Below are 22,795 nucleotides of genomic sequence, written 5' to 3'. Positions count from 1 at the left end.
AATGGCTATGAAATCGCACTGTCTCATGCGAAATCCACAGTGGATCTTGGATTTATTCTGGATGGTTTTGTACAGTTGCATCTTGTTTTCGTCTGCAAGAGTGACGTGAGGGAGGAACCAAGAGATTAGGATTATGTTTGCCACGTTATTGACGGCGGCTGCCCTAAGAATGGTATTTGCATCTGAATTGCGAACTACTGATAGTTTGTGCCTGAACCCGTACACTATTTTGTTGTAATCATCCCAAAATACGTTTCAGGGGGATGACAAACGAGTACGATCCTTTGTTAGTGGGCTTGGTGATAATGTATCCATGGCAGGCTGCAAATCTAATGTTCTCAGCCTCGGCATTGGTGGAAAAATCCTTATGCAGTTGGTTGAGACCCTACGAGTTAGAGAAGTCGTCGGGGTAGGTTAACATTCCCAGCATAGAAGTGGCGATGCCGGGGTCGTTAATGTGTTCAATCTGCTGACCGAAAAGTCGATAACAGATAGTTTTGAAGAGATACATGATACCATTGAGAATGAGATTAACGTCTGCATATGCAGTACCGTCGTGCGTTTGAAGTCGCCCTTCTACCCAGTGATAACGCTCGGTTGAGTGGAGGAACAGGTCCTGCAATGTTGATTCGGATCTCCGCTCCAGAGTAGGTAAGTTGGGCGCCGGGTTAAGGTTCGAATGCGTGAACCTGGTATTAATATTTTTGAAGACTTTCATCGAAGGTCAACCCTTCTGTGATTGTAAGGATGTCAGACATTATGTATTTATCTATAGCTTTGGAGGAAGTCGTGAATGGTAGCGATTCCTCGACCAGAGATGAGATTGTTTAACTGGGTTTGGTTGTGGGGCTTACTGCGTTTAACACTGAGCTGTTGATTGGGCTTGCTGCGTTGGACGCTGGGTTTTCGAGGGCGGTTCACTTTGTCAACGTCATGGTCGACGACTTTGGTTACCACCTTTTCAAATCCTATCATGGCTGCATAGGTGGCAGCGATCATAGCCTTACTTTCCAAGGTCTTGGCAGTAGAGGTGATGAACATGCGACCAGCGATAACGGCGATAGTGTCAAAGCAAAACCTTTCTTAATTCTTAACATTTATTTACAGAATATTACGATGGGGTTGCTTATATTCTTTGATGCTGATGTGTTCACCTTTCGTCGTGGCATCGAGGATCGCCACAGTCTCGTTGCGCACGCCATTGTTTCCAGCACATTAGGCAGCGTTGCAGCGATAGGGGAGCTGGTCAAAGTCGGAGCGTAGATATACGGTTTGAAGTCCGCTACAATGCTTATCTTGCTTTAGATGTGCGACACAATATTCGTCCACTTGTAACTCTTTATCGCCTTCGGGTTCTCGAGAGGGTTAATTACCTTGATACATGGCACATGGCACCGGAACTGCTCGGGATCTCTGCATAGTCAACAAGTTCTTAAAAACGTCGGGCTCGAACGATTCTGGTTTCTTTTTCACCATGAGTTCCCAGAGGTCAAGGGTTACTTTGTACCTCACACCTTTCACAAAAAAATTATCGCCGTCAGAAGTAACTGGTTAGCTTCCGATGAAGATACCATCGTTTTCAGTTCGCGATCTAAAGGTGTGGTATGCGGAAGGATTGTTACTGAGCTGCAAACACTGCTGTGCTCAAGGTCCGAGGATGGTGTCTGTAGGTGCTGCAATGGGAAATGGGTAGTCAAACGGTGGAGGAGGGAGGGCTGTCACTGCTGCAGGAAGGTATTAGATCGTTTTGGTGATCGGTGAAGCTGCCTCTTGCTGAGCCTCAACCACAGGCTTAATACATTGGAAAGGTCCCGGATGAGTACAATCTTCGGGAGGCGATGCTGCATGTTACTGGCTCGAATCTTCCGCTTGATCTCTTGCAACTCCCTTGCGAGCGCCTCACACTGTTTAGGGTCTGTAATCTTTATAAACGTCATTATTTATAGCGTTGTCGTTAACTCCCCTAAGCGTTTGTTTGAACGCCCCTAGGCGTTGTCTGAACAGGGTACCTTTCCTGAAACCATAGACATTACCCGCCCACGTCCACTTGTCCATCTGATGAGTTAAGCCACTTTCAATGATGATGATAGTTCGTTCTTATGTTGTACTGTTATACCACTGTCCCAGGTTAGGGGAGGGTTGGGATCCCGCTAACATGTGTAACCCCGCCACATTATTTATGTATGTGCCTGTCCCAAGTCAGGAGCCTGTAATTCAGTGGTTGTCGTTTGTTTATGCGTTAGTTTTCTCGTTTGAATAGTTTTACATTGTCTTATCGGGGCTTTTTATAGCTGACTATGCGGAATGGACTTTGTTGAATGCCGTACATTGACCTATAGTTGCTAATGTTCGTGTCATTTTGGTCTTTTGTGGATAATTGTCTCATTGGTAATCAAATCCCATCTTCTTGTTTATATACACCCCAAGGGTGACTAGGGTATAGAAATATGGTAACTTGGTCTTCTCCCGACCGACAGTAAAACGCTTGCCGAATTGGGGCGTCCGTTTGGCTGTGCGGGATGTATCAATTTCGAAGTCACGTCCGGTCAGACGGGGGACGTTATATCCGATGCCTCGTTTAAAGAGAGTGCCACACTCTTTGCACGTTAAGAACCCTTGCAACAACTCTTTTAGAAGTCCGTAGGTTGCCTTTTGCAAGGCAAAATTTCTGTCCCTATCCAATACACTCATTTTCCAGTGGCAGTCCGAATTTCCCCGACCATCATGCCAGATGGCCTCTATTGCATCAACCTACCTATTGTATTTATTGTGAACTTGTTCTCGTCCTGAATATGCATGAAATATTTGCCACTGGACGTTAAGCAAACACATGCATTTCTGCTCGTTTTTCCATAAAATTGAATTGGGAAGATCGATCAATAAATCTTTGTTGATAAACAATACAATAATTTATGGACCTATGGGTGTTACGGATAGGGAAATACGGACTGTCAAACAGATAAATGCCATATAAAACATGCTAAAAACAATCTAAATGTTCATATAATCCCATTAAGAAGGCTATATTATTCTTTAATTATCTATTTTATTGTACAAAACATTCATATTTAAAAAATTCACCATGACCATAATGCGAAACTAAACTTCTAACTGTGTATTTCTACCTTATATTTTTTGGTGTCACCCTTATCTGTAAATCAAAGCACTCAAAGTCCGCTTACACCACCAAAGGGACTCTCATCGAGTGGGTGTTGTTGACAAAGGTCATCTGGTATGTCCCTTTTTTGGGCAGCTCGATCTTGACTGTCTTGTGGATGACGCAACACTCTTTGTTGGTGTCCAGAACTTCCTTGCTATAAAAGTGGGTCAAGCACCTGTAGCCTTCGATCAGCAGTAAGTTGAGTTCACCAACGTTTGAAATGCGCAGCGGGTATAATTCACTCTCATCTTTCTAAATACATTAACCGCCAGGATGGAATTGGCTTTCTCAAATTTATTAATATCCTTAAGGCTAACCAGATTGAACTCTGTGTAACCCTGTCTGTCTGTCTACCTCGTTATGGTGCAAGGTCAAAAGTATTGAAACACTTCTCGTCGTTATTTTTCACATTGATTACAGCCTTCTTGGCTTTGATCCACGCCGGCCCATAGGTCGGTTTTTGTTAAAATTGACTTGAAATGTAACAATTGCCTTCGATGTCCAGCCGCTTTTTTCAGAGGTCCACTGTTATTTCTCCGATCTTTTCATCCATCTCCTCAAGTGTTTAAGCAAGTCCGTGCACGTGGTAGAAGTGAAAATCGAGTTTCCCTATTATAAGAATCCCACGTTCTCATCATCCATCTTACCTGTTTGGTTAATCTTCACAGTGCAGCATCATATTGACTTTCTATCCTTTCAATGCCCAATCGTCTATAATTTCCATCCTTGAGATTCAAGAGACCTCAAGGAAGGTCTGCACCATGTCAATAATTGGGGTCATCTTTCAGTTAGTAAATACATCTTTAAAGACTTTCTTCAGTGGATGTACCTCAATTTAATCCCCAATGGCTTTCCTATCTTCTCTGATCTTTTCCGGTAATATCTACAGTAGTCGATCTTTCGACATACTTTTAACCCCTCGCAACCCATGCTGTTTGACCTGGGTGATAATATCCTTCCTCATATAGGGTTGGGACAACGTTCAATTTGTTGGTCTTCGTTCCGATCAACTTAATCAACTGATCTTTCCTTATCTGGGAGTACTATCGGAGGTGCTTCATTTTGATAATACCTCTCAGGGCTTTGACGTTTTCAACAACTAATTCGAGCTAATTTTAGCTGTTGGATCCATGTCTTTATCCTAACAATCCAAATTAAAATCAATTTAGGTCACCCAGAACCACTATCCCCAATTCAATGGTTTTTAGACCCGGTTTTTGATCTTTTTATCCTATCGTCCATATAAAAAAAACTATAAAATTCGTGGTAATCATACCCGGTACGCTTGGTTTTTTCATCCAATAGCTCATAATTTGCAGAGCTCAATTGGGTCTCTCTCTTTGCCAAGACTGTGGTCACCTGCTTGCTTAATCTCGATCTCACAACCTCAAGTGGGGAAAGTTGCCCCTTCCAACATAAGGTTATAATGTTTGTCTACCTATTAACTAAATCTTTGCTTAATATTAGGCAGATTGAAAGATCAGGGGGCTATCACCATTGCCCTGTGCCCTTTGTCCTAAAATTTTGATATTTTTTAAGTGAAAAGTGACAATATAAGGCCTCCATAGATATCGAATATGACAATATTCTGGGAAATCCTTCTTATACAACCTTTACATATACAGAGTCTATGATTTAATTAAATTTTACGGACATTGAAAGACCATGGGGGATCTTACACTCATTTAAGCGGTCACATGTAGGTTTTCACTGTATATTTTGAATATCAAACTGGCACTTTGGGCGCTCCGTAAACATGAAAGAAAGGAAGTGTACCCAAATTCCTTTAAGTCACGTTTGTACCTACCTATTGACTAAATGTCTGCTTAATATTAGACAGATTGAAAGATCAGGGAGCTATCACCATTGCCCTGTGCCCTTTGTCCTAAAATTTTGATAATTTTTAAGTGAAAAGTGACAATATAAGCCCTCCATAGATATCGAATATGACAATATTCTGGGAAATCCTTCAAATACAACCTTTACATATACAGAGTATATGATTGAATAAAATTTTACGGACATTGAAAGACCAGGGGGTCTCACACTCATTTAAGCGGTCTCAGGTAGGTTTTCACTGTATATTTTGAATATCCAACTGGCACTTATGGCGCTCCGTAAACATAAAAGACAGGAAGTGTACCCAAATTCCTTTTAGTCACGTTTGTATCTACCTATTGACTAAATTTCTGCTTAATATTAGACAGATTGAAAAATCAGGGAGCTACCACCATTGCCCTGTGCCCTTTGTCCTAAAATTTTGATAATTTTTAAGTGAAAAGTGACTATATAAGCCCTCCATAGATATCGAATATGACAATATTCTGGGCAATCCTTCTAATACAACCTTTACATATACAGAGTCTATGATTTAATTGAATTTTACGGACATTGAAAGACCAGGGGGGATCTTACACTCATTTAAGCGGTCACATGTAGGTTTTCACTGTATATTTTGAATATCAAACTGGCACTTTGGGCGCTCCGTAAACATGAAAGAAAGGAAGTGTACCCAAATTCCTTTAAGTCACGTTTGTACCTACCTATTGACTAAATGTCTGCTTAATATTAGACAGATTGAAAGATCAGGGAGCTATCACCATTGCCCTGTGCCCTTTGTCCTAAAATTTTGATAATTTTTAAGTGAAAAGTGACAATATAAGCCCTCCATAGATATCGAATATGACAATATTCTGGGCAATCCTTCTAATACAACCTTTACATATACAGAGTCTATGATTTAATTGAATTTTACGGACATTGAAAGACCAGGTGGGTCTCACACTCATTTAAGCGGTCTCAGGTAGGTTTTCACTGTATATTTTGAATATCCAACTGGCACTTTGGTCGCTCCGTAAACATGAAAGACAGGCAGTGTACCCAAATTCCTTTTAGTCACGTTTGTATCTACCTATTGACTAAATGTCTGTTTAATATTAGACAGATTGAAAGACCAGGATGCTATCACCATTGCCCTCTGCCCTTTGTCCTCAAATTTTGATAATTTTTAAGTGAAAAGTGACAATATAAGCCCTCCATAGATATCGAATATGACAATATTCTGGGAAATCCTTCTAATACAACCTTTACATATACAGAGTCTATGATTTAATTGAATTTTACGGACATTGAAAGACCAGGTGGGTCTCACACTCATTTAAGCGGTCTCAGGTAGGTTTTCACTGTATATTTTGAATATCCAACTGGCACTTATGGCGCTCCGTAAACATAAAAGACAGGAAGTGTACCCAAATTCCTTTTAGTCACGTTTGTATCTACATATTGACTAAATTTCTGCTTAATATTAGACAGATTGAAAAATCAGGGAGCTACCACCATTGCCCTGTGCCCTTTGTCCTAAAATTTTGATAATTTTTAAGTGAAAAGTGACTATATAAGCCCTCCATAGATATCGAATATGACAATATTCTGGGCAATCCTTCTGATACAACCTTTAAATATACAGAGTCTATGATTTAATTGAATTTTACGGACATTGAAAGACCAGGTGGGTCTCACACTCATTTAAGCGGTCTTAGGTAGGTTTTCACTGTATATTTTGAATATCCAACTGGCACTTTGGTCGCTCCGTAAACATGAAAGACAGGCAGTGTACCCAAATTCCTTTTAGTCACGTTTGTATCTACCTATTGACTAAATGTCTGTTTAAAATAAGACAGATTGAAAGACCAGGATGCTATCACCATTGCCCTCTGCCCTTTGTCCTCAAATTTTGATAATTTTTAAGTGAAAAGTGACAATATAAGCCCTCCATAGATATCGAATATGACAATATTCTGGGAAATCCTTCTAATACAACCTTTACATATACAGAGTCTATAATTTAATTAAATTTTACGGACATTGAAAGACCTGGGGGGATCTAACACTCATTTAAGCGGTCACATGTAGGTTTTCACTGTATATTTTGAATATCAAACTGGCACTTTGGGCGCTCCGTAAACATGAAAGAAAGGAAGTGTACCCAAATTCCTTTAAGTCACGTTTGTACCTACCTATTGACTAAATGTCTGCTTAATATTAGACAGATTGAAAGATCAGGGAGCTATCACCATTGCCCTGTGCCCTTTGTCCTAAAATTTTGATAATTTTTAAGTGAAAAGTGACAATATAAGGCCTCCATAGATATCGAATATGACAATATTCTGGGCAATCCTTCTAATACAACCTTTACATATACAGAGTCTATGATTTAATTGAATTTTACGGACATTGAAAGACCAGGTGGGTCTCACACTCATTTAAGCGGTCTCAGGTAGGTTTTCACTGTATATTTTGAATATCCAACTGGCACTTTGGTCGCTCCGTAAACATGAAAGACAGGCAGTGTACCCAAATTCCTTTTAGTCACGTTTGTATCTACCTATTGACTAAATGTCTGTTTAATATTAGACAGATTGAAAGACCAGGATGCTATCACCATTGCCCTCTGCCCTTTGTCCTCAAATTTTGATAATTTTTAAGTGAAAAGTGACAATATAAGCCCTCCATAGATATCGAATATGACAATATTCTGGGAAATCCTTCTAATACAACCTTTACATATACAGAGTCTATGATTTAATTGAATTTTACGGACATTGAAAGACCAGGTGGGTCTCACACTCATTTAAGCGGTCTCAGGTAGGTTTTCACTGTATATTTTGAATATCCAACTGGCACTTATGGCGCTCCGTAAACATAAAAGACAGGAAGTGTACCCAAATTCCTTTTAGTCACGTTTGTATCTACATATTGACTAAATTTCTGCTTAATATTAGACAGATTGAAAAATCAGGGAGCTACCACCATTGCCCTGTGCCCTTTGTCCTAAAATTTTGATAATTTTTAAGTGAAAAGTGACTATATAAGCCCTCCATAGATATCGAATATGACAATATTCTGGGCAATCCTTCTGATACAACCTTTAAATATACAGAGTCTATGATTTAATTGAATTTTACGGACATTGAAAGACCAGGTGGGTCTCACACTCATTTAAGCGGTCTTAGGTAGGTTTTCACTGTATATTTTGAATATCCAACTGGCACTTTGGTCGCTCCGTAAACATGAAAGACAGGCAGTGTACCCAAATTCCTTTTAGTCACGTTTGTATCTACCTATTGACTAAATGTCTGTTTAAAATAAGACAGATTGAAAGACCAGGATGCTATCACCATTGCCCTCTGCCCTTTGTCCTCAAATTTTGATAATTTTTAAGTGAAAAGTGACAATATAAGCCCTCCATAGATATCGAATATGACAATATTCTGGGAAATCCTTCTAATACAACCTTTACATATACAGAGTCTATAATTTAATTAAATTTTACGGACATTGAAAGACCTGGGGGGATCTAACACTCATTTAAGCGGTCACATGTAGGTTTTCACTGTATATTTTGAATATCAAACTGGCACTTTGGGCGCTCCGTAAACATGAAAGAAAGAAAGTGTACCCAAATTCCTTTAAGTCACGTTTGTACCTAGCTATTGACTAAATGTCTGCTTAATATTAGACAAATTGAAAGACCAGGGAGCTATCACCATTGCCCTGTGCCCTTTGTCCTAAAATTTTGATAATTTTTAAGTGAAAAGTGACTATATAAGCCCTCCATAGATATCGAATATGACAATATTCTGGGCAATCCTTCTAATACAACCTTTACATATACAGAGTCTATGATTTAATTGAATTTTACGGACATTGAAAGACCCGGGGGGTCTCACACTCATTTAAGCGGTCACAGATAGGTTTTCACTGTATATTTTGAATATCCAACTGGCACTTTGGTCGCTCCGTAAACATGAAAGACAGGCAGTGTACCCAAATTCCTTTTAGTCACGTTTGTATCTACCTATTGACTAAATGTCTGTTTAATATTAGACAGATTGAAAGACCAGGATGCTATCACCATTGCCCTCTGCCCTTTGTCCTAAAATTTTGATAATTTTTAAGTGAAAAGTGACAATATAAGCCCTCCATAGATATCGAATATGACAATATTCTGGGAAATCCTTCTAATACAACCTTAAAATATACAGAGTCTATGATTTAATCAAATTTTACGGACATTGAAAGACCAGGGGGGATCTCACACTCATTTAAGCGGTCACAGATAGGTTTTCACTGTATATTTTGAATATCAAACTGGCACTTTGGGCGCTCCGTAAACATGAAAGAAATGAAGTGTACCCAAATTCCTCTTAGTCACGTTTGTATCTACCTATTGACTAAATGTCTGCTTAATATTAGACAGATTGAAAAATCAGGGAGCTACCACCATTGCCCTGTGCCCTTTGTCCTAAAATTTTGAAATTTTTTAAGTGAAAAGTGACAATATAAGCCCTCCATAGATATCGAATATGACAATATTCTGGGAAATCCTTCTAATACAACCTTTACATATACAGAGTCTATGATTTAATTAAATTTTACGGACATTAAAAGACCAGGGGGGTCTCACACTCATTTAAGCGGTCTCAGATAGGTTTTCACTGTATATTTTGAATATCCAACTGGCACTTTGGGCGCTCCGTAAACATGAAAGACAGGAAGTGTACCCAAATTCCTTTTAGTCACGTTTGTATCTACCTATTGACTAAATGTCTGCTTAATATTAGACAGATTGAAAGACCAGGGAGCTATCACCATTGCCCTGTGCCCTTTGTCCTAAAATTTTGATAATTTTTAAGTGAAAAGTGACAATATAAGCCCTCCATAGATATCGAATATGACAATATTCTGGGAAATATTTCTAATACAACCTTTACATATACAGAGTCTATGATTTAATTAAATTTTACGGACATTGAAAGACCAAGGGGGTCTCACACTCATTTTAGCGGTCCCAGGTAGGTTTTCACTATATATTTCTTTTTTGGGCATTCCATAAATATTTCTATTTATATTTCATAATGTTTTCTAGAGTTACATATGTAGTGGTTTTTCTTTTTGTTTACAGAAATATCATGTATAAAAGTAAATCTCTGAAGTTGTTTTATTGACAACAATCTATTTATATAAAGACATATATGTAACATAGAAAAGGGTTTATATTGGAGGACAACGAGAACTTACAACAGCTTGAAGAGGTCATTTTACGATTTCCTACGTTTCTTATCAGTCATCTTAACTATGAAAATCATGTTTTTAATGTTATCAAGTATTATTTTTTTTAAGATTTTCAACAAAATTTTGAATATCCAACCGACTGCTAGCAGCTGGTTGGATATTGAATATCGAATATCGAATAATGAACCGGCTGCTAACTTCACATACATCATCAACAATCATTTTTGAGATATGGTGCGACATGTGAAAAAAACGCACCCCTGTTTTAGTTACAAAGTGCCTTAACTTAAAAAGTTTAAATCTTATTTTCACCAAAAAGTATACAGATCATTTGACCATCATAAGAAACAACTATATTATATTAAGTTTCATGAAATTTGGATATAACATAGACATGTGTAAAGTTTTAAGCAATAATCATAAATCGACCTTTTTTTACAAAATACTCAACAACCCAAAAATGAAATTTTGAATCATCACCAAAAAGTATACAGATCATTTGACCATCATAAGAAACAACTATATTATATTAAGTTTCATGAAATTTTAATAAGTTGTTCTCAAGTTACGGTGCGACCTGTTAACACCGGACAGACAGACGGACACAAAACATTTGTATACCATAATATGTCCCGTCAAAATTTTGACGGGTGTATAAAAACTGTTTTAACAATAGTAATTAATGTTTCTCATGACATATAATTTTTAATAACAGACACTATTATTTATTTTCAACTACATAACTAACCTGCAAAATCAGAAAGCTTTTAGGCATTTTAGTAAGGTGTAGACTAAAGTACCAAAGAGTAGATGTATGAACATAATAATTCATAGAAAATTTACTAATCTTTTAAGCTCATTCATAGAAAATAAAACACATTTTCTACCATGTTCTTTCATGTCTGTCTTTTTTTAAGGCAAAACTTAAGTTTGCCTATTTAAGAAGTCATACAGGATACATTTAGTGGGGCTGCTTAGTACCGAAATTTGACAAAATCATGCAAACTGTGATACAAGCAAGGGATATGACATAGACGTTCATTAGGTAGTACTTTATCATATTAGAGGGGTAGCCAACATGTTTTCGATTTTTTTCACGGCGGCCATCTTGAATTCAAAATTGACATCATTTTGCTCAATCTTTGACATTGAAAAACTGTCCTAACCATTGTAAACGCTATATATGTCATGAAAACTATTTGAAATACAAAAAATGATATGAAAATATGTCAAACACACAACAATTGTAAAAAAAAGCACCACTTCCGGTTTTGGTCGAAAAAGTTCGTACACTCAAGTGAAATAATAGTGGTATAGATATATGATAAAAATTTCCGTTTGGTCTATCGATAATTATGTTAGACATGTGGAGGATTGATCAGTGTAATATTCTACGATATTTTCCGATGTATTCTGTTTAGTTTTAACAACTACATGAACACAAAGTTGTACAGGTCAAGCCAGCTTTGTAACACTAACATCTACCAGAACAAGTTTTTTGCAGCAACATTTGTATAACTCCTGACAAGATGCAGCAATTGCTGCTAATTGTGTTCAATGAGGAATCCACATTCCATCTGCGTTCTCCTTAACCCATCCCCAATCACCAAGACTAGGTAGATGTTGATCATGTATGACTGCCTGTCCCCATACATGGCCACCTTGGTATGTAGCTCGTTTGGTATGTCCAAGCAGTGCAGCTTTAGTTGGTGGAATGGTGTCATACTGTCTTTGTTTGCGTGCAAACAGTTCAAGTCTGGATTCGTTGATGTCAAATGTTGTTTTAGTCCTATCGTACATTACCACAACAAATGCCTCTATCAACTCCATATCAGCGTCACTGACCAATTCAGGTTTCTTACTTAATCTTTCAAAAACCTCATTACATCATAAAATATTTCCCACGTCTGCCATGCCGATTTCTTCCCCTTTCCATGAAAAGCGGAGACCGTGTCACATCCAGTAAAAGCATGAAAAAATGACAAAGCTTCTGATTTAGGACCAAGGGCATGATTAATTTCGTGAATCGGAAGCCATCTCAGGTCATTTCCTTTTCCAAAGGCAACCCAATGTTTTTCTATTTGTAGTGTTTTGAAAAGAGACACCGCCAAAACCACTACATCAGTGATGACTTACACCCTTTTTTCAGCTGCACTTTTGATATGAACAAATATCCTTGTGTCTGCTTCCTCGTGAATACACGGACTCAGATCATCATGGTCATCATTAGAATTTGTCATAACAGTTTCGCCTTTAGTCACAAAAATAATTTTGTCAGATTGAATCGAGCAAATTTTGTCAGCAAGGAAATAAAACAATTCCGTTTTGTTTTCGTCCACTCGAAGGAAGCTTGACCAAGCTTTCAGAGACTTACTGGTGCCGACAACTTTCCTCCTGGATCCAGCACCCCTCTCTTTACGTGTTTGTGCTTTAAGACTGTTTTCTATGTAAATATCATAGATCACATCTACTCTGGCATGTTTTGAAGCAAGTTGGATAATGTACGGCAAAATCACATCTTTTGCGTATTCATCAAAAGTGTATGTTCCTCGCGGTGGTCTTGAATTGACCATAGCCGCACCATCAACAACTACCATGTCTGTTACAGGTTTCTCTCTTGGTAAATTTCCCGTAGCTTCTAGGATTTCCATTAGCTGTGATTTGACGCCAATATTGATTTTTCCACTTGACAAAGATGGAGGAAATTTCTGATTTTCGTGGCTGAAAAACTCTTCCAAATCCCATTGTCTGCTTTGACAGGATATGAAAAGCCTTGAAAACAAACAGCAGTCTTTTCGAGCGAGGTCAAGCTTGTTTTCTGTTTCACATGAACTTTTCTTTGGTTGGCGACTGAACAACATAAACTTATTTTTCTTAATAGGCTCATAGAAACTTGCCGTGTTCTGCATTCTGTTTCTGAAGTCAGCATACTGATTGCATCCAGTTTGTTTAATTTGTGACAGTTTCCTTGTGCCTGCTTGAACAATATCTTTACTGTCCATCTTGTAAATATCTTCAGAATCCTCAAGAAATGGATTTCCATAATCATTCATGACAGTCTTAAGACTTCTCACTTTGTCAATGAAATCTTTTTGCATAGACATAGAAATGTCATGATGTCTATCATCTGTGTTCTTTCTTCTAGACGAATATTCCTCGAACTGGCTTATCAGTCTACTGATTTCTGGCCCGGTCACCATCCACCGTCGCAAAGCAGCGGGATCCTCGGTCAGCCCTACAGCACCACCATCACCTTTAACAAAAGCGTTGTTCTGTTCATGAGCCTCGTCTATTGCCATGTTTGAGAAAACACGATTTGATTTTTTAACAGTGAAATGCCGTTTTATAAATTCTCTGTATATGTCTGGGGTTTTTGTTTCTAATGAAGCCATATCACGAAGATGAATAAGGAGCCATCTAGCATAGTTGATATGATCAAGTCCAAAAAAGTATGGAATCAAGGAAGACAACTTTTGTTTATAAAGCTCAAAATCCGCTTCTCGTAAAGATCGAATGTACGAAAAAACCAACAGCTGAAATTCAAGAACCGAATACCAAAACTCAAAATGAGGTCTACCTACTTTTCTTTCTTCACACCATTGTATAAAATTGTCAAATTCTATTGATTCATTAGGATCTTCGTTAATAGAAGATTCATAAGCAGACATAAGTAAATCGAACAATACACATACGGTAACTTGATATGTTAGTCTAGTTTTAGGAGTATTAGAACTTGACAAGAACGATTCTGCAGTCCCAGAGGATGCAACATCTGCTTCTGCCTCTATCCAACCACTATCTCGCAATAGATCACCCAAAACCTTAAAACATGCCATCTCAATATTTAATCCACCGAACATAACAACGAATTTGTTTTCACCGTATTCATTTGGCCATTCCCATTGAATTTGCTTTGCCAAAACAAATAGCGGTTGGTCTGCTGTAATCACTGGAGTTTGGCCAGGATTCAAAAACGACACAACATCCCTGACCTTATCCATCGAATGTTTTATGGTAGCAACTGAGTGAGCTTATTCTTGAAATAATGGCATTAAGCAGCTTAGACTCACTTTAACAGTTGACCCACGTCTCTCTGATGAGTCGAGTAGAATGTACCTGTTCAGAAGAAGAACCAAGCTGTGCCAATCTTTCCTCGCACAGGTTTGCCAGGTCTGCTTATCGAAACACAACCGACTCTTCAGAGTTTCTTTGAGTTTCAAAAATGTATGTGACCAGCTCAGCTAATGCAGTTTCTTTCATTATAGTTTCCTCCTATGTGCAACTTCTTTTGATCTCTGTTTGTCTCTTCTTTGATCTCTCTCTTATACAGCTGCGAGACAAGACGGGTGATACTTCATCTCTTGTGCTATAACATCACCACTACTCAGCTTTGCCAACAGTTGTTTATCCTGAAGAGCTATTGCACAATCCACTAGTCGTTAGTTTAGTTTCATTGTCATTGCCTCTCTTAAGACAGATAAAGGTGACACTTTATCACAACTGAAACATTTATGCACATTTTCAGCTAGATTGTGTTGTTGATCTTTAGAACGAGGAGTACACCTAAAAAGTTAAGGAGTTTATAATAAGGACAGAATTCCTTAAAATCAGTATCCGATCAGAATTGCAAAAAAAAACACTTCGTAACTAAAAATATGAACTTCGGATAGACAAGTACCGAGCCACGTCTTATAACAATTTAGTTTAGTTTAAACATATTTATTTATAGTGGATTGGGAAACAAGTTTTACAACTTATATTAATCCCTTTCCACTTTGCGGGTGCGAGTGCTGTCTTGTAGCGGCATTAGCCTACTCTTTTTCGAAATCTACAAGAGTGTCTTTAACGTGCAAGAGATATGACTCTCTCTTAACACGGGTCAGCCATTTATCGTCCCGATCCGACGGACTATCATCGTTTCCTTAAGACCATACTCGCAAATGGTGTCAAGGGAGAGCCGAAAATTGGATTCCTGAAATTTTCATCCCAAACGGGAATCGAACCAGGAACCCTTGTGTTAGTAGTCCGATGCCATAACCACTACACCACGGCTCTCTATAACAATGAGAACACACACTCTCAAAAAGGTTTACTAGAATAAAATTGCGCCCTCTATTGGCCTATAACCTATCGAACCTAATGTAGCAATCGAAGATTAGTCAAAGATTTGTGGAATATAACAACTGACATTATTCTGGTTATAAAACAGTCACATTTGGGATATTCATAAAACCAGGAGTGGGTTATCGACCGATAATTTACCGAAAGTGATACCTTATCTTTTAAAACAATGATTTACTCCATTTTGAAACATTTTGGATACAATACAACTAATTAGTTATCAAAAACTGACCATAACTATGTTGTCTTTTCGCTGTGAAGACGTCATTTCAAAAATCCAAGATGGCCGGCATGATCGGATGATTTTTTTTCGTGGCTACCCCCCTAATATGATTACATACACCTAAAGGCATGTTCTTACTAAGTTTCATGCTTGTATCACCATTTGCATGATTTGTGTGGTAAGCTGCTCAACTAATTGTACAGTCCCCACTTATATGGCTTACCTTGTAACAGCTCTGATACTCTGTTTAACAAGTAATTCAAGAATTCATGTGCATCCTGCTGCATATAATTATCAAATAATTCTGAAAAAACAAACAATAGTTTTGACATAAAATATACAAAGTAATGGAATTAAAGTGTTGACTAACAGTAGCATTACTGTCACTCATTGTATCTTCCATTTTAGGAGATGGGTGATAAATTATTTTGCATAGGAAAATAACACATAATTTAAATGAGTTAATTACTTAATAGAAGTTCATTTAACAAAGATCATCATATACTTTTTTTAAATGAAATTATCTTCCTTTAAATTGTGGATTTATCACTAAAAGAAAATGGTTAAAATCATTCAAGAAATACTTGTTAATACTGGGTAGAATTAGTTGATCATCAATTTGTTTTAGGTACATACATGTACTTCTGATACACATGGTACTTACATATTTGTATCAAATAATAATAAGTTTTGGGTTTATTTGTAGTTATCATAATTAAAGAGATAACAAAAACAAATGATTGATTGATTGATTATTGCTTGCTTAATGGCAATTATAATTCATGTAATCTTGATCATGACAAACTAAATAATAAAATTCATTGTAAAAAGAAAACCAAGAACAACTTACATTGAATAAGATAGAGGTTCAAAAAATTTAAAAGACATTTTTTTTTATATCAGTTCCCACATCCTTAGTTAGCACTGAGTATAAATATAATGTGTAATTACATACCATACTCTTTTCTCAGTCTTGTGATAAATTTTTTTGGTGCAATGGTTCCCACTTTTTTCTTCTGTGTAGCGATACTATAGAAAAGATCAGCCAGACAAGTCAATAATGTCTCTTTCTTATTATTCTTCTGGTGTTGTTTAAACTGTAAAACTTTCTCTCGGAATGGTCGACAAAAATACAAAGCTTGCAGCACAGAGTTACCATAACATGTGTTACCAAACTACAAACAAAGAATAAGCAAGAAAGTAAAAAAACGTTTATTGTTCCAATTGAGTTTATTTGTATTGTTATGATATGGTCATAATATTGATAAAAAAAAAAATGTACATGTTTGAACAAGATACAACTTTGATCTTGTTGACATGCATGTTATTGTATATTTAATTACACATGTATCTTATACATGAAAACAAACTAATGACAGAAGCAGGGGTTCAAAATTCTGCAGAAGGAAGAATAGAAATCTGATGATAAAAATAAGCAGATCTAACACTGTGTGGCTTGGCTTAATTTGAGATGAATTTAATATTTATCATATTTACAAATAATACTCTGAAGTCAGGAAGTGTATTCCCTTGAAAAAGTGATTTAATTTGGTTTTTTTAAATAACATCTCAACCTCCAACCTCTTGGTTACATAGTTAGCAACTGTAAAAGCTTCTTCTTTTCTTGTTGGTCGTGCAAACATGTTTAATAAATTTAAGAAAAACAATACCAAGATAATTTATGCATACATGTAAGTGAGTATTACAATCATGACAATGTAGGTTGATTTTTTTATTTATGTATTTTGACATACATGTAATAGAGGTCATAAATAAAATATGCATTTTGTCTACAATGTGTCAACAAGGTAGAGTGGTTTCTTAAGGATATGCACGAGTTTGAAGACCATAAATGCTTTTCTCTTAGGGTTGAGGCCTATTTGGGTGGAATCAGAAAAAATGAGGCAAAAGTGTGACGAGCATGGTCAAAAATAAACATATTTTTTGGGGTTCAGGATTTGTCTCACCACCTTCACCATATCATTTATTTTATGAAACTTAAGTGTCCAGACAAAGCATTAAAACATTAAGAATAATTTTAACTTTTAATAACTAACAAAATCAGTAATTTGAACAAATACAACTAAACATATACACATGATTTACATCAATTAAGAATACATTAAAAGCATAAACATATTTCCTATTAATGCCAGGTTGATTAAGGAACATTTGGATACCAAATTCTCTATACATTATCGCCATCAATTTGAAAAAAATCCTGTTTTAGCACTTTATGTATGGCAGATTATGAATGACCTGGTTATAAAAGTTTAAATACAGAAAAAAATTACTTAAGAATATTAACAAAAACACCTTTCCATTAAAGACACAACTTTTGGTAACAATCAGCAAAAAAAAATATACCAATATAGGCTACACTCTTAAAGTAATCATCTTTTTAGAAAAGCATCCATTTCTGGGATTTTGTCACACTCCTGACATATTTGACACATATCATCTATATCAAAAAATATATAATATGAATGCATTTATCACATGTTGGAAGAAAAGTATCAAAAACCAGAAGGCAATTCTATCGAAATTTCATGAAATTATTGAATATATAGAATATGTTCTCTTTTTTTTTTAATCAACATAAGGGTGGAATCAGAAAAAATGAAGATTTTAACATATTGGGGCATATTGTTTCCCCCATTATATTTAGGAAAGTAAATTAAATGTCAAACCAACAAGTTCAATACCAGCTAACTTGCAGCCAAATTTCATTTAGATATCTTGTACCAGCCAAAAGTTTTATTAAAAAAACATGTCAAATTTGTCAGGAGTGTGACGCTTTTTGTGTGACAGGATTTTTTTTTAATAATTTACATGTTGAGTAAAAATTATTATGATGAATGCATGTATATGAAGATGGTTTATAATCATTCTTCAATACTAGGTTTTGTAGATTATAGATTGGTGTTATCATTGCACAAATTACTTTAGAGAACAGCCCGGATTTTTCCTGATATTCAACATTGAAACCATGTAATTGATTGTTTATACAACCAATTAAATGATTAGGTTAAGTGCTTCTATCACAGTTGGTGTCCACTGATGTTATCAAATGAACACAGATGGTTAGCTGGTCAAGATTATTTAATTCCATATCATCTGCTCTAAATACATTTTATATTCTGTCTACAAAATATTTTCAGTCAAGGTATTTTGAATGACAAATTTTACTTTAAAAATGCATTTAAATAATATATTAATTTAATTTTTCTTTAGATTTCTGCAGCTTATTTGGAAATGCTATGATAAATATTTTTTAAATTTAGCAAATTTGATATTTTTTAATATTATATCATTATCAATAGGGTCCAGGACCAATCCAGTCTTTCTTGTTATAATCCTTCGTAAATAATTCCTTTTTTCATTTGCATATATTTGAAGCTGGTATATTCAGTGAAGGATAAATATTTCTTGTTAAAAAAGTTTTTATGGAATACATTTTTTAGCATTTATTATATATTTTTTTTTAATTCCCACTTGCAAGCTTGTAGTATATTTATGGTGTGTGTATATTTAGAATATAAATGAAAAAAAAACCTGGTCTGTTCCTAAAACTAAAGGAGGTGTTTCCGTTATGGTCACATATCATCATCTGGTGGAATCCCTAACCTATATATGTTTCCTTTCTTGTAATACTTAGAATGGTTTGAATTTGGTTTCACTTATGGGGATACTCCAGAGGCTGATTTAGACCCCCCTTTTTCTGGGAGAAATTCGATTGATTAAATAGGGAATCGCTGAAGCCTTATACATGTATACAATAAATACTTACCAGTTTTACACACAAATACTCCTTTAAAATACAACCATAACACTTTAATTTAGAAATTATCAAATTTTGCCAATATTAATTTTTGGTACATACCTTTTCACAATGTATATTTATTTACATAATATTTGTGCAATGATAACACCAATCTATAATCTACAAAACCTAGTATTGAAGAATGATTATAAACCATCTTCATATACATGCATTCATCATAATAATTTTTACTCAACATGTAAATTATTAAAAAAAAATCCTGTCACACAAAAAGCGTCACACTCCTGACAAATTTGACATGTTTTTTTAATAAAACTTTTGGCTGGTACAAGATATCTAAATGAAATTTGGCTGCAAGTTAGCTGGTATTGAACTTGTTGGTTTGACATTTAATTTACTTTCCTAAATATAATGGGGCAAACAATATGCCCCAATATGATAAAATCTTCATTTTTTCTGATTCCACCCAATTGTCCATTTCTTGCATGGATAGATCTTGTCCAACATTGTCCAAGTGGTATCTATTTCTCACTTATTACTAAAATTGTAAATATTAATCAAAGCGCTGTAAGCACTGTAGGCAGTTAACCATGAACAGGAGGGGTTGGGGGATCCCAGTGACTTCCGCTATATTTCATTTGATATGTTATATTGTCCAATACATGAATATATATGGTTTAGGGTTGGGGATCTCAACCATTACCAAGTTCTCAAAGAGGAGGGGTGGGGTGATCCCCAGGGACTCCCCTATATTTCATTTGATTATACATATATATATTGTCCAATACATGAATAAATATGGTTTAGGGATGGGAATCTCGACTGTTTCCAAGTTCTAAAATATGAGGGGATGGGTGACCCTAGGGACTTCCCTATATTTCATTTGATTAGTTATTTAGTCTCATACATGAATGTATATGGTTGAGGGGTGGGGATCTCATCCGTTTCAAAGTTATCAAACAGGAGGAGGCAGAGTGGCCCTATGGACCCCGACTATATATCAAATGATTTGCTTACATTCAGGTATCATATAATAAAGTTGCACTATTTGTGCCTGTCTCAAGTCAGGAGCCTGTAATTCAGTGGTTGGGGTTTGTTTTTTGTGTTACATATTTGTGTTTTGTTATTTTTTTTATAAAAATAGGGCCGTTAGTTTTCTCGTTTGAATTGTTTTACATTGTCTTATCAGGGCCTTTTATAGCTGACTATGCGGTATGGGCTTCGCTCATTGTTGAAGGGTGTATGATGACCTATTGTTGTTAGTGTCTGTGTCATTTTGGTCTCTTGAGGACAGTTGTCTCGTTGGGAATTATACCACATCTTTTTTTTATATAAGAAATTTCTAGTTACAGTAGACTCCACCTATAAATCGGATATCGAATATATCGGCTATTGTAATATTATTTCAAAACACCAAACCATTCCCTATATGTTTAATGTTAATTGTATCGTGTAATCGAATATCGGATATAAGAATATTTTGGCAAATCGGATAAGAATATTTGTGTATTTTGTTAAAAACCATGTATAATCGGATATTTTCAATGTTTTTCTGGCCGGAAGCGGAAGTTACGAATTAACAATCTTGCAAACAAGAAGATATTGTTTTTAATAAATAAATCTTTTTCTTATCAAATTGTTGACTTTATTCATTGGTTTCCTATGTCATGTGAATTACATGCCCTTTAACTTCAAATGGTTTGAATCTATTTATAAATTATACAAGACTCAGTTGACAAACTTCCTTTATAAAGATATTTTTTTTCTTTTCTTTCGAGGGCCGTCAGGCATGTCAGCCTTAGCTAGTAACCAGACCAAAGTAATGTTCCTTGGCTGGTATGTGTTCTATAACTATTTCCTTATTTATCACTACCATTGACCAGACCAAAGTATGTTCCCTGGCTGGTAACTGTTCTATAACTATTTCAATATTTATCACTTACATTGACCAGTCCAAAGTAATGTTCCTTGGCTGGTAACTGTTCTACAACAATTTCTATATTTAACACTTACAAGTTACATTGACCAAACCAAATTAAAGTAATGTTCCTTGGCTGGTAACTGTTCTATAACTATTTCTAATATTCTATATTTACCACTTACATTGACCAGACCAAAGTAATGTTCATTGGCTGGTAACTGTTCTGTACCTATTTCTTTCTCCAGCTGTGAAGGATTATTCCCCTGCAAACAGAAAATAATGGAAACATACATGTACAAGTAAATACATTGTACATGTGCACTACTACACTGAAATTCTAAATTTTAAATATCCTCACACAAATAGTTAATTTGTTTTTTCAGTTTTGTGTTTCCTAACATTCTATACATTGTAATCATGGTTACTACTGAAACTAACATGTATCCTATCTGTCTTCATTTTTTTTAATCCTTTACAGATGTCTAAAAGAAGGGTGTGGCTAGTTTCAGAGTTTTTATGTAACATTTTCAATGATGTTTACTTGTTCTGATCAATAAAATAAAATAAAATTGGGATTGCTTATTGATTATTGGTCAAACCGTTTGAACAGACCACTGAATGACTGATGTATGCTATTTTAAATAAATCTAAGCTTATCCCTCTATAAACATGATAAAGGTATAAATTTAAACACCATACATCCATATATAGCCTGAGATTACTCTGAGGTCCAACGGCTGTTTTGCCAGACAAGTTGGGGCTATGGGACGTCAGAGCTCGTCCCATATGAAAAAGTTTGCCCACCCAAAATAGATGCGCTGCTTTATCGCTTCTGGTGCCGTAATTATCAGGATCTATGTGATTCCCCCAACAATGTTGCAGAATCCAAATAATTATGACGTCTTAGAAGGCTATTTTAAAGTCTTGCTTTGATGCTTTCTCAAAGAAAAAAAAATATTATAGCCTTTCAAGATGTCATAATTATTTGGACAAAATGTTGCACAGTTCGTCACGGCATCAGTTGTGACGTCTTGTGCGGCTTTCTTGTTTTCATTTCCCCTGAACACCATCCTTCTACGTCAAAAAAACATAACTGTAAGTGTATTTATGATTTTATAATTTCAATTTACCATCTTCATTCGGGAAAAATCATATAATTTAAACTTGCAGACTCAAGTCAACAAATCTGACGTCCATTTTGAAATCTAGATATTCTAATTTTAAACCAATAGTCGGATCGGAAATTAGCATAAATTTCGGAATTTAGATACTAGTTTCGGCCTTTTGCATTTCGGTCCTTGTCGGTCCTTCGCTGCATTTTATCGGTTCTGGTCGTCTCATGGTCGCCTTCAGTTGTGTTGTATTACCTATTTCTCCTTTTATCAAATTGTCATGGTTTTGGCACAGGCACTTGACCGAAAAAATAATATACAGATCTAGAATTTACTAACTAGGTACATACAGGGGGAGGGCAGAGAACAAGAGCCTGTGAGTCTATAAATGTAACATAAA

The 22,795-nt window shown here is 35.9% G+C and overlaps 1 protein-coding gene across 2 annotated transcripts in view; it reads right to left on the bottom strand.

Annotated features, from left to right (window-relative positions):
- Positions 1-22,513, bottom strand: part of LOC134696175 (ubiquitin carboxyl-terminal hydrolase 46-like) — a 47,829-nt gene extending 25,316 nt beyond the window's left edge. For both annotated transcript variants that reach the window (XM_063557833.1, XM_063557835.1), the window contains exons 1-4: positions 22,414-22,513; positions 21,466-21,546; positions 16,534-16,753; positions 15,802-15,882 (exon numbers count right to left, since the gene is read on the bottom strand). In XM_063557833.1, the coding sequence (XP_063413903.1) occupies positions 15,802-15,882; positions 16,534-16,753; positions 21,466-21,546; positions 22,414-22,422 (391 nt within the window). In that variant the 5' untranslated portion in view covers positions 22,423-22,513. The remainder of the gene's footprint in view (positions 1-15,801; positions 15,883-16,533; positions 16,754-21,465; positions 21,547-22,413) is intronic.
- Positions 22,514-22,795: the final 282 nt, after the last annotated feature.

The sequence above is a fragment of the Mytilus trossulus genome, chromosome 14 (assembly GCF_036588685.1).
Source record: "Mytilus trossulus isolate FHL-02 chromosome 14, PNRI_Mtr1.1.1.hap1, whole genome shotgun sequence".
NCBI lineage: Eukaryota > Metazoa > Mollusca > Bivalvia > Mytilida > Mytilidae > Mytilus > Mytilus trossulus.
Note: the sequence above shows the minus strand (reverse complement) of the source record. Positions and strands in the feature narration are given on the sequence as shown.